The sequence below is a fragment of the Podarcis gaigeae genome, assembly GCF_964106915.1.
Source record: "Podarcis gaigeae genome assembly, chromosome: 8".
NCBI lineage: Eukaryota > Metazoa > Chordata > Lepidosauria > Squamata > Lacertidae > Podarcis > Podarcis gaigeae.
This window is the reverse complement of record NC_139684.1, coordinates 19250590-19263621: the sequence shown is the minus strand read 5'-3', so window position 1 is coordinate 19263621 and position 13032 is coordinate 19250590. Positions and strand designations below refer to the sequence as shown.

Sequence of the window (13032 nt, the reverse complement as noted above, 5' to 3'; positions counted from 1 at the left end):
ATTTCTAGCAACTGGCATTCAGAAGCATCATGAATCACTAGTCCCCTTCAATAGTCTTCTCCATGTCTAATCCTGCTTTAAAGACATTCAAATTGGGTGGCTGTCTTTGTCTCCTGCAAGAGAGAGTGCCACAGTTGAGCTATGAGGTATGTGAAGGACTCCTTCCTTTTGTCTGGATCTTCCAACGTTCTGCTTTATTGGACGGCCCCAAGTTGCAGTACCAGGAGAAAAAAGAGAGAGAGAGAGAGAGAGAGAGAGAGAGAGAGAGAGAGAGAGAGAGAGAGAGATCCCTTCTTGCTGGACTCAGATAGCCAGTGTGGTGTAGTGGTTAAGAGCGGTAGACTCGTAATCTGGTGAACCGGGTTCGATTCCCGCTCCTCCACATGCAGCTGCTGGGTGACCTTGGGTCAGTCACACTTCTTTGAAGTCTCTCAGCCCCACTCACCTCACAGAGTGTTTGTTATGGGGGAGGAAGGGAAAGGAGAATGTTAACTGCTTTGAGACTCCTTCGGGTAGTGATAAAGTGGGATATCAAATCCAAACTCCTCCTCTCCTTCTCCTTCTCCTTCTCCTTCTCCTTCTCCTTCTCCTTCTCCTTCTCCTTCTCCTTCTCCTTCTCCTTCTCCTTCTCCTTCTCCTTCTCCTTCTCCTTCTCCTTCTCCTCCTCCTCCTTCTTCTTCTTCTTCTTCATTCCCCCTGATGTCTCTCGCCTCAGGGCTTCCTGTTGAGAGCTGTGGTATGAGAGGGCCATACGGACAAACCATACAGGAAATGACATGGCTTTCGTTCCACAGAAAACACGTGGGCTGCTCTTTGCTACAAAAATGTGTCGAAAGAAGCGAGAGGGAGATAGAAGAGAAGAAGAGGTGAGAGACCTTAACAGGCACAGTGTTCCCAGCCAGCGCACCAGAGGGCTAGTTGTGGGAGAACTGTGAGCCTCCATCCCCAGCGGAGGAAGTGAAGAGGTGACTGAAGGAAATGGAAGCCAAGTCTCACCCCAGATTAGACGGCTGCTGGCTTTGCTTGGTGATGCTCTGGCTGTGTGTGGAACTAGCACAAGCCACCATTGATGGTCAACAGGAAGGGAGACCTTGTTGCTCGTCAACTCTTGCCGGTAAGTTTGGATCAGAGTTTTCATATTCCTTAGGGTTTGAGGTTTTGGACTGCCTTGGTTGATAGCTCTTTTCTTGTAGTCCAGGGGAGTTCATAGAACCATGGGACGCAGGTGGCGCTGTGGGTTAAACCACAGAGCCTAGGACTTGCTGATCGGAAGGTTGGCGGTTCGAATCCCCACGATGGGGTGAGCTCCCGTTGATGGTCCCTGCTCCTGCCAACCTAGCAGTTCAAAAGCACATAAAAGTGCAAGTAGGTACCGCTCCAGCGGGAAGGTAAATGGTGTTTCCGTGTGCTGCTCTGGTTCACCAGAAGCAGCTTTGTCATGCTGGCCACATGACCTGTCTGTGGACAAACGCCGGCTCCCTCGGCCCACTGAGTGAGGTGAGCGCACAACCCAAGAGTCGGTCATGACTGGACCTAATGGTCAGGGGTACCTTTACCTTTACCTAGAACGGGAAGCGTCATCTAGTCCAACCCCCTGCAATGCTAAAGAATCTCTGAATGAGATGGCACTCTGCATATGCTCCAAGGCCCTGTTGAATTTGAGGTTAGCTGTTATCGGAAGTAAAAGCCTAGCATTCTCAGAGGCCTCACTTCAGATGTCCCACTGCAGTGTAAGAACAGGACGACGGTCCATTCAGCTCAGTACTGCCAACACTGGGTGGCAGCAGCTCTTTGGGGTATCAGGCAGGGCGTCTTTCCCAGTAGAAATGTATGATCTTTACCCAGTTAGTGCCCAAATTATTGACTCAGCCTTTCATAGGAACATAGGAAAGTGTTTAAACCAAGTCATGCTGTTGATCCATCTAGCTCAGTATTGTCTACACTGACTGGCAGCAGGTTTCAGACGGGGTCTTTCCTAACCCTCCTTGGGGATGGCAGGAACTGAACTGGGGACTTTCTGCATGCAAAGTTTGACCACTGAGCTCAGCCCTTCCTTTAAGATACAGGAACACAGGAAGTTGCCTTATACTGATCCAATCAGCTCAGTATCACTCATTCTGACTAGCAGGTATTATCCAGAGCTTCAGACAGGTTGTATCTCCCAACCTTACCTGGAGTTGTGAGGGATCAAACCTGGGACCTTCTGCATGCAAAGCAGTTGCAGTCCTGCTGAGCTACAGCCCTTAAATGTCAAATTGACATTCTTAAGCTTAGGAAACCAGCAGATGACTTGTGAAAATTATTCCCACTCATTTTTCCTGTATCTTTTTAAAAACAACTGCAGGGGATCACCACTAATTTTCAACGTGAAGCTTAGGACATTGCCAGAGGTTTCAGCTAGGGTGTTCTTGTCTTGATACCTTGAAAATGAGCCTAATGGTTAGGAGGAAAGATACCATTGTGGTCGGAATGTGTCTCCCCATTTCCAAAGTCTCACCTCAGGGTTCAAGAGAACTATTGCATAACAAGCAACAGAAAGGCCTCTTACATAAGACAGGCCAAGCGGTTCAGTGGTTAAACCAAAGTTCACTGAGATAATTTTATTTGTAATACTGAGAACTTCCTAAGAACTACACTTTGCCATAGCTGATATAATGTCTGGCTATCCTATCCATCTTACCTATTCTACCTTGTCTACCTATTTTATATATCCTGTTTTTCTATCTTTGCATAACTTAACTATCCTCTTCACCATAAATGTCAATCTATCTGTTCAATCTATTTCATCTCCCTTTCTATTCTGTCAAATGCATTGTCTGTCATTTTACCTATCTTCCTATGCTATCCTTTATTTTCTATATTTGCAACTTGCCAATCTTGTCTATATTTTGTCTATTGACCCACATGCTAGTTTCTACCTATAATTCCATAACTTTACAATCCCATGCCTATCTGTCTATCCGATCTGTTCCTATTGTACCCTCTCCTTTTTCTCCATCTTTACAGAGTATATCAGTCTTTTATATCCTTTTGTTTATTGACCTGTGTGCTAGTTTCTATTTTTTTTACACAACTATCCTAGCTACCATTTCTATATATCATTGTCAATCCATTAAATCTATTCTATTTACTTACAATATTCCAACCTGTCTTTTTATCAGTCCCTTCTATCCTTTTGTTTATTGAACAGTGTGCATTTTCTATCCATCTCTATATAATTTAATCTTGCTTGCCGTGTATATCAAACTAGCTATCCAATCTATACTACCTAGACAGCCAATCTGTCTGCCACCCAATCCTGCTGCCTCCTTCTTTTCTATCTTTCCAGATCTTATTTATCGTGACGGTGATCAATTTATTACGAACTCTTCACCTTAAGGTCCCAGGGTGGGTTACAGCATTAAAAACAATATTAGAACAATTTAAAACAACTAATCTTATCTATCATTTTGTTATTGAGCCAAGTGGTTGTTTAAACATTTCCCATTGACTAAAACACTGAAACCGCAACAGCTGAAAATAAGAATTATACACTACCAACATGCCTAACTTTCCGCTGGACAAAAGGGGTACATCTGGCGCAGTTCTTGTTTGCCATAAACCACCAGACTAGGTGTCCATTTGCAAGCCTAAGTGGCAGCAGTTAGTGCTGGGTTAGGCCATAATAATTTCATGAAAAGAAGGAGGGATTTGGGGCTGTTTTCAGGGGGCAGACACATTTCAGTTTCCATACTGCTCCAATTGGTTTGGTAGTCAGCATCTTTCCCCTTCTCCCAGTAATGCCCCATTCCAAGGGATGGGTGTGTCATGATCCACAGGGATGTCTTCCACTAAGAATGATGGCCGCAACAAGAAGTGGCCAGTAGTTTGGCAAGGCTTCAGGACCACGGATAGCACCCCATAAGGCGAGACATGTCACCCAAGTCTTCTCAGCAAGGTCCTCAAGCAACCAGCTGAGTATTTATAGTAAGGCTAGGTAGTCATTAACTGGAATTCCCACCCCCTGAGTGCTCCTTCAGGCCAGTTAAACAACCAGTGCCTTCTTCTGTCGCTGTTGGCTTCTTTGAGGCAATGGAGTTTCCAGCTCTGTCAGTCTTTGTTTGGGGTTCTCTTGATCTCCCAAGGAGTCTGTGAACCAGTCATCAAAGGCTGTCAAGAGAGATGTCCCTGCAGGGTTCAGCGGAGAGGCAAGCTCTGGTGCCCACCAACCCACACGGCATGAGCGAAGGTGTGGATTCATAATCTTCTCAAAGCTGCCATTGCTGGAGGACTCAGAGTAGAGCCATTGAAGTTAAAGAACACACTGGAAAACAAATGCAGCATAGTGGTTAGCATGTCAGAATAGGACCTGGGAGACTAGGGTTCAAATCCCCACTCAGCCATGGAGCTCATCGCATGGCTTTGAGATAGCCAAGGGCTCTCAGCCTCACCTACTTCACAGAGTTGTGAGGATTACATGAGGAGGGCGGGACCATGTACTCCTACTTGAGCTCCTTGGAGAAAAAGAAAGGATATAACTGTGATAAATGAAATAACTTAGGTTAATTGATTTCAATGGAGCACTGTATTTTTCTCCCAGGGCCTGGGCTAAACCACAGTGCCCATCATAGACTCAAAGGGGCATCTGCAAAGAACTATGTATTTATAGTCCTCTTTCCTTGCTCACCTGGCTTGACCTGTGCTTTCTTCATCACCAGGAGTCCCTCCGAAATCCTGTGGCAAATGTGGTGGTGGGAAGTGCTGTAAGGACAAGCTATGCCATCAATGCCGGGCACTGCCAACGTGTCCAGAAGGGCAGGAACTGAGATGTTCAGGTAACCCTTGCGTCAATCCCTTCTTGCTCTGAGTCACAGTCCTTCCACCTTGGGTCCTCCAGGCGTTGTGAGACTACAAGTCCCATCATCGCCAGGCAGCAGAGCCAAGGGTCAGGGATGATGGGAGTTGTAGTCTAACAGCGTATGGAGGACAAGACGGACAAGAGGTAAAACCTAGCAAGGTTAAAGGGTCTGGCAGAATGTGGTGGATCAGGGCTTGGAACCTGTCAGAATGTGATAGAGTAGGGGGTGGAGCCTGTCAGGGTGTAGCAGGACAGAGGGTGGAGCCTGGCAGGGTGTGGTGGATCTGAGGGCGGAGCCTGTGGGGTCTGCCAGGTTCTGAGCCTGAACAATAGGCATGATTGACATCTAATGCCCTATAAAAATATATTGTGGAAGGGTGTGTGTGAATTATTGGGTTGTCTTTGTTTTTATTTTTCATTATGTATTTTGTAGGGGTTTTTATATTGTAATCTTACGTTGTGAACCATCCTGCGATCTATGTGTATAAGGCGGTATACAAATTTTATACATAATAATAAATATGTTCTACTAGGGGTTTTTTGGAACCGAGTACTGTATCGGCTTCTTTTAAAGTTCCGAATTGTTATACCGTCTCACTCAATTTTATAGTTCGCCGCTTGTTGAAAACTGTTTTGGAGTGCTTGTACGCAGATTTACTAAGCAGAAATAGAGAAAATGTTGCTTTGTTAGAAAGAGTAAAAGCACAGCTGGGAGCTTCTCAGCAGTATGTAACCACCTCCCCTCTTCCTTCTTCCAGGCACTATTGACTTCAGATATTTCTGCAGCCCATGCCCGAATGGAACTTTCTCTGATGCCAAAGGCAGCTGTTGCAGACCTTGGGCAAAGTAAGTCATTATCTGCTTTGCAGCAGAAATAATGCTATTTTATTATAGGAACATACCAAGAGATGCCACTGGTCCACCTAACTCAGTGTTGTCTACACTGACTGGCAGCAGCTCTCCAGGGTTTCAGACAGAGAACTCTCCAAGCCTGGAGACACAAGCAAAACTGATGCTCAACCACTAAGCTGTAGCACACCTTGAGCACATCACCCATGTTCCAACCATCTTTCTTTCCTTCCTTTGTAGCTGCAAGACGTTGGGGCTTCCAGTTCGACGACCAGGGAACACAACTCATAACGTGGAATGTGGCGACACGAGACCTGTCACCGTGGTTATGCAAACTGGTACGGTTCGGTTTTCTGTATCTGAAATGGGCCTAAAAGACGTACACATGGGACTCACAGAGTTTTTTCCGACACGGTTCTACTCAAAGCAGACCTGTTGAAATGAATGAATCTGTCTGTGGTGCCTGTTCGCTTCAGTGGGTCTACTCCGAGTACGGCTTGCACTGAATACAACACACAGAAAGAACTTTGACACAGCGGGACTGGATTCCGATTACAGCTGTTGTCAAATCTCACACACTTGGAGACACACGTTTTTGATGCGGCCCATGCAGGGGGTGAAAATGGGAGGGTGACCTGGGCATTATTCTGGGGACAGGAGCAAAGATGTCCACAAAGAGGCTACTCCTTGGTGACAGAGTTGGGTGTTCTTGGGGTGCAGGAATGATGGTCACAGCTAGCAAGAGAGTTCTCTTGCAGGTGGCAGCAAATATTAAAGACACATTTTGGTGTTTGTTTTGTTTTATATATTTAAGTTCATAAATACGCTTCAATATCACAATGTATAACAGGTCTTCTTCTTTGGCAATCACTCATAGCCAAATAAGATTGTCTTTCATAAACACGGTTTTAACAATGAGACCATAAGTGACTGTGGGGTGCAATTCTGGATCCACACATCCTTCCACAGTGGGGACATTGGTTTCCGGGCAGGAGTTGATCACGGTGTGGATTTGCCAAGCATGCCTTCCTCTTAGCACGTTTCTCCCTTGTATCCTGAGTTCGAGTGTCTTCAAAGCCCATGACACCTTTGGTAAAGGCTGTCATCACTGCTTTATGTTAGTGCCTATCTGATCAAAAAACCTGAAAACGAAGGGGGAGAAAAAAAGATATTGTTAAATAAAGAATGTCCTAGAAACAGATATCATTAATTCATCTGTTACAATATTATGAGCCCATTAATAACTGAGTAAAGAAGAGTATGGGTCGCAGGTGGCGCTGTGGGTTAAAGCCTCAGCGCCTAGGACTTGCCGATCGAAAGGTCGGCGGTTCGAATCCCTGCGGCGGGGTGCGCTCCCACTGCTCGGTCCCAGCGCCTGCCAACCTAGCAGTTCGAAAGCACCTCCGGGTGCAAGTAGATAAATAGGGACCGCTTACCAGCGGGAAGGTAAACGGCGTTTCCGTGTGTGGCTCTGGCTCGCCAGAGCAGCAATGTCACACTGGCCACGTGACCCGGAAGTGTCTCCGGACAGCGCTGGCCCCTGGCCTCTTGAGTGAGATGGGCGCACAACCCCAGAGTCTGTCAAGACTGGCCCGTACGGGCAGGGGTACCTTTACCTTTACCTTTAAAGAAGAGTATATAAAATAATACCTAACTTTTAAAAAGAAAAAAGGGGGGATACCTTTAAACAAATAATTTATCTCATCTTTTATAAGAAGATTTAAATCTATAGATGCTCAAGAAAGAAAATAATGATATAGATTAATATGAGAAAAAACCAATGAAAAGATCAATGAAATGGAGGGTTAGAAAATATCAATTATGAACACAGATTAATTACAGATAAAGTGCCCTCTTAAAATGCTATGTAAGATTAAAGTAATTCCAAATTCTATAAATTAAACTCTCAACCCAAATAAACTCCAATTAAATCAGACAAAATGGATTGAATATATGGGAATGAATTATACGGAGGAGTGTTTTCTTCAGCTTCCTTGTTTCGAAAATCTAGTGCTTGTTTTTAAAGCCTGCTGCAGAGAGGAGGGAGTTATGCAGTGTCCTCACGCTAGGAATGCGGAACAAGCCACCAGGTTCGGGGCTTATATAGGGCCTGGTGTGCTGGGATTGGCCCTTGGGAGGTCAGCTGACAGAATGCTCAGGTGGCTGGTATTGCAGCCTAGATGGCGCCCTTGAAGCACATCTAGGGAGTTGGAGCTCAGCCAAAGTTCTGTCGACAGGTCTATGCAGCAGATTATTATTATTATTTAGCAGCCAGTCACTTTAATGTGTTTTTATTTATTTATTTGAATGGTGTCTTATGCTTGAATACTCCCCGGATGTTTTATGATATGATGGTAAAATAATGCTCTTATAAATACATAAATCTATGCACATTAATTCTTTAGATTCCACAGTGACGACTATCTTGACCATTGTGACAGCAGCGGGCCTCTCTCTTCTCATCCTGCTGACGTTCTTTTTAATCATCTGCGTATGGACACAGAAGAAGAAACTGCCCCTGGTGGAAGGTCAGTGTAGCTTTTTGACCCCCCTCCTGGCGCCCACCCAGAGTTCCCTCCTAACCTAGCCATGGCGGTATCAGTCAAAAGCCTAGTGTCAAAGGGCGAGCCAGCAGTAAATCACAGTGCTCAAAGTTGGCACTAATTCCTTTATTAGCAAAAAGACGATCCTCACAGACTTGGCTGAGTGTCAGGCTTAATGAACACAGCAGCTCGTCTCTGGCAGGTCTTACCCCACAAATCAGTTGCTGTGACCGAAAGCCCCCACCTCCCCACAGCTAAGTCCCCTCCTTTCTAGGCCTTTCCCCCAAGTAATCAGAGACTGCGCCTGCGTGCAGACTGCTGCTCCTCCACCCATTTCAGCCCTCTTCTGGTTCTGGGAGACAAGCGGGGAGGGGAGGTTGTCACAGCAGAAGGGGGAGACACCTGCAATTCTTCACCAGCCTGACTCATCTCTGCCTCTTGGCCTCTCTCCCCCCTCTTCCTGTTTCAGCTTCTGCCTCCGATTCTGGATTTCTCTGCCACCGACTCTCCTAGCTCACTAAACCCTGTTACCTCTTCCAACACCTCCTCCTCCTCCCAATCTTCTCCCTCTGACTGCTCATCATCATCCCACCACCAGTCCCCGTTCTCTGAGCCTTCTTCCCTTAGTGGGTCCCCAGCTGGTTCCCCACCACCACCATTCCTCTGCATCCAACTTGTCCATGACACCTGGACTACACCAACTTCCAGTAGGGTTGTGCTCTGGATCTGACCCAAGCCCAGATCCAGCGCCAAATCACCCTGCATTGAGTGGAGAGACAGCCCCAGTCAACTCAGGTTGGGTTGTCCCACCCAGAGCGATCTGGACCTGACAGAAGGTGGGCTGGTTATGAGGCAGGGGAGAAACAGAAGATGCAGGCAGTCTCTGCAGGGTCTGCTTTGGCTGGGCTTCCTTGCAGGGAATGTGCTATCAAAGCAGCACCCAGCAGGATTGAACCCAGCACCTCCTTCTCCCTCCACACCCCTCCCAACCACAGGTTTAATGATTGCATGTCCTCATTTTTTGTGCCCATTCACCCATCCTTTCCTGGTTGGAGGGTACTCCACCTACCGCATGACGGTAAAATTTACATTCATTACTCCACCCACTTTGGCCTTTGGCCCCGCCCACCTCTGGGGCATGCCACATTTCCCAGGAAGGAATGTGGTCCTCAGACATCCCTCCTCCTTGTCTTACCATTGGTACCTTTGTCCTGCAGAGCCTGAATCCGTCCACCCTTCAAACTTTCTAGGATCTCGTCATGAAGACACCTGCAGTTGCCAGTTCCCAGAGGAAGAGCATGGGGAGTACATGGACAAATGGAAGGCCTCACAGATCTCTTTGGCCCATTGAAAGAACTTGGGGCGAATCCACAAGCATGTGCAAAACTCGCCCCGCAATATCTAGGCGGCTGAACTATATGAATGGCAGCTATTATCTTTGTTGTAGCATGATGGGGCTTTGGGCGCCTGAGCTGTTTCCCTCTAGGTTGGCTCCTTCACTGCTACTAGCTGTCTCTAGATCAGATCACCTGCTCCACACCCTGTGACTTTGAGAGCTTTCCTTGCTGGCTAGGGAAATCAGGTTACGAGGAAGGATCTCCAGGAGATGGAAATTCCAACCCTGCTTTCCCTATTCACCCATCCCCAGTTGCAACTGCTGGAACAAGCCACCCACCTCGCTTTCCTAGGCAGGGTTTGGAAGCTGGAGAATGCAGCAGACGTCCTCATGGGTAGGGCAGCTGACGTCCGATTTTTTTTTTACAAAAACACTGGTCCTATGAGTACTCCATGGGTATGAAGCCAGGGAAGGTGGGGCCAGAGGGCAGGGCGGAGTCTGGCGTATATTGGAGGTGGAGCCAAAATGTGATTGGGAGGGTTGTGGAATCTGACTTCCCAGACTTCCTTCCTGGTTCTCTGAGAGAGGAGGGTCTTCTCCAACTACATTTCACTGGGAGCAGGCTAACTGAACTGAATGGACCTGAGCCAGCCTTGCCCATTTACTTCCAAGGGATTTACTCTGAGCAGGATTAGCTCAGCTCAGAATGCCATTTCACTGGTCAGATCAGCAATCGACCGGCCAGTTAACAACCCTGTCTATGTATATTAGTGGGGGTGGCAAGACTTGGCCTGGGCACAGGCATATGATTTGTGGTACTCAGATAGAATGACGTGCCCTTCATGCCTAGGACAGCTTTCCCTTGATTGGCATGCTCCTGATGTTGTGGGCAACGTCTCCCATTGTCCCTGACCATAGGGTGAGGCAAGGTGTAGTCTAAATCATTTGGAGGCCCCTGGCTTGGAGACACCTGCTCTAAGAGCCTCTCCCTGTTTGGTAAGCAAGGCTCAGCTTAGAATCTGCAAAATGGCAATCTTAACAGGATCCCCCTGAGCTTTTTCCCACCCTCTGGCACAATGTGTATCTCCAACTGCAGGCTGCCTGGAGGCTTTTCTGCTTATCTCACCAACCCCATAATGACGTCCCTCCTCACGCTCTGTTCTGGAGGCCTTTGCCGTGAGCTTTCCTTGTTTCGAGAAACCTGCTTTGGGAAACCTGAAGGCGTTTTTCCCCCCTCTTTTACTCCGCTGCTTCTTCCACAGTTTCAAAGGGTGCAATTCTGACGCAAGGGAAGAAAGTTTGCTTTCATCGCCAAAGCAGCGGCGCCACCCCCATCTCTTAACGAGAATCGCCTTTTCTTTTTTTAATTTTTAGAAAAGGAAGTGGGGGGGGGCAACCCCAGAGCCTTGAGCTGCGCTTCCTTTGTGAAACTGACAATTCTCCGTTAAAACAATAAAGCTTCAGCTTCACTCATTTCTTTCTTTCCGCTGCTAGTAAAGAGACTGTGGAAATTCGCGACTGTGATAGCTGGTGACCTCATGGACACTTTCCCTTTCTCTGAAACGCCCCGCGACGGAGTGTGTGCCTCTTTAAAATGTTTTCAACCGTTCGCCGTGACTCACAGCTTCAGGTGTTTTCCCCACTTGAATTTCAGGACCAATCTGAAGAAAGGATGATTTTGTTACCCGGCTGGAAGCTGGGGTTGTGCTTTGTGCTTGCACACTCTCAGACAACTTCTTTCAACCCCGCTCAGATTCTGAAGCTGCATTAATCTCGCAAAGGTGGGACCGGCATTTTCACAAGGGGGAAAAAAGCAACAGGGTGAGGAAGGAGAGGTTACATTCATGCAGAAGGCCACTGGTTCAATCCCCAGCATCTCCAGGCAGGGACGGGAATGACCCTGTCCAAAACCCCGGAAAGTTGCTACCAGTCAGTGCAGACAATACTGATATGGCTTGGGATAAGCAGCTTCCTGCGTTCCTATGAAAGGTGGAGTTAACAGTTTGGGCACAACCTGAGTAAAGATCATACGTTTCTATTGGTGTTTTGTTAGAGAGGATTTCATGGTGAGAGGTCACAAGCTGGACTGCTGGCTTACACAGAGGCTCAGTAGGGGCAGCTGGCCAGGCAGTGTGTGTCACTGGCCGCAGCTCAGTGGTGGGGCATCTACTCTGCGTGAAGAAGGTCCCATGTTCGATCCCCGGCATTTCCAAGTAGGGCTGGGAATGTCCCCTGCCTGAAACACTGGAGAGCCTCTACCCATCAGCTTACACAATGTTGAATTAGACATGCCAGCGGTCTAACTTGTATAAGGCAGCCTTATGTGAAGGGACGTAGCACAGTGGCAGAGCATCAACTTTGCATGCAGAAGGTCCTGGGTTCAATCATAAGCATCTTCAGGAAGAATTGGAAGACATCCCTGCCTGGAGAGGCGCTGACAGCCAGTGTAGAGGATTGGCAGCAGCTCTCCAGAATGTAAGACAGGGAAGGAACCCTCCCATCAACAGTGACCTGATTCCCTTTTGCCTGCAGTTGCCAGGGCAGTGGCATAGCATGGTTTGCTGGGGCCGGGGCAGGGCATTTGGGTGGACTGGGCAGCTGGGTGGAAGCATGCCCCTGGGGGGTGTGTGTGTGTGCTGTGTCTGCAAAACACATGGGTGCTGCTGCTGGTGGTAGTAGTTGGCTGTGCACCTTCTCAGCTTGATGGCTCTGCTACCTCCTGGCTTGGCATGCGGGCATCCCTTCAAGGGCCATGAGGAGAAGGTGGCACCACCCCAGGCCCGAAACGTAGCTTGTCTCCCTGTGGCTCTGGAAGGCGCTGGGAGCTCGGCCACATGCCCTCAATAGGAGAGCCTGTTGTGGGGGTGCCTGGTTGTGCCCCTCTCAGAATTTTGTGCCCCAGGCCACTACCCCTCTGCACCCCCCCATGCTATGCTGCTGGAGCTGGGATTTGGGAATTCCTGCATGCAAAGAAAAAGTTCTACACTGTACTCTACACCTGGAAGCAGAGCATAGTCATCTGATACCTTTCTCTATGAATTTTGTATCATTCTCTTTAAAGCTGTCTAGGTTGGTAGCCATCACTCTGGGTAGTTAGCATAAGACAATGCAGAGTTGGGAGGGGGGAGTTTCAGAATTGCCAGGGGCTGGCGTAAGCAAGAGGAAAAATATTGGCGTCTTAGGAAGCAGTTTGCAAGCACAACGTGGGCTGGCAGTCTGAATCCAACGCTGGCTGCCATGGGAGAGGCAGGACCCTCCTGGAATGCAAAGATTTCCACCCCCCTAGGCTCAAGGTTGTATATTTGTGTCAATAAACGATGTATCATAAAGACACCACAGTCCCTGCTGTGCCTCGTTGTCCGAAAGGAAACACAGACCTTGGTAAGGGCACCTGGTAGCCCTGGAATCTGGCCTTGTTCAGAGACTGGGGTGGCATGCAACAACATTACGCATCTGCTAGTTCAGTT

At 47.8% G+C, this 13032-nt stretch overlaps 1 protein-coding gene across 1 annotated transcript; it reads left to right on the top strand.

Moving 5' to 3' along the window:
• Positions 1-782: 782 nt before the first annotated feature.
• TNFRSF18 (TNF receptor superfamily member 18) lies at positions 783-12898 on the top strand. The gene is made up of 6 exons (XM_083752860.1): positions 783-1114; positions 4698-4814; positions 5596-5683; positions 5927-6024; positions 8092-8214; positions 9447-12898. The coding sequence occupies exons 1-6, from the start codon at positions 979-981 to the stop codon at positions 9578-9580; spliced, it is 696 nt and encodes a 231-aa protein (XP_083608986.1). The 5' UTR covers positions 783-978; the 3' UTR covers positions 9581-12898.
• The last annotated feature ends 134 nt before the right edge of the window (positions 12899-13032 follow it).

Excerpts from the sequence above, each read along its gene's own strand:
- TNFRSF18 (XM_083752860.1), top strand. The coding sequence starts at position 979 with ATGGAAGCCAAGTCTCACCCCAGATTAGACGGCTGCTGGCTTTGCTTG. Across the intron at positions 6,025-8,091 it reads CACCGTGGTTATGCAAACTG|ATTCCACAGTGACGACTATC; the intron begins GTACGGTTCGGT and ends TTAATTCTTTAG. Across the intron at positions 8,215-9,446 it reads GAAACTGCCCCTGGTGGAAG|AGCCTGAATCCGTCCACCCT; the intron begins GTCAGTGTAGCT and ends TTTGTCCTGCAG.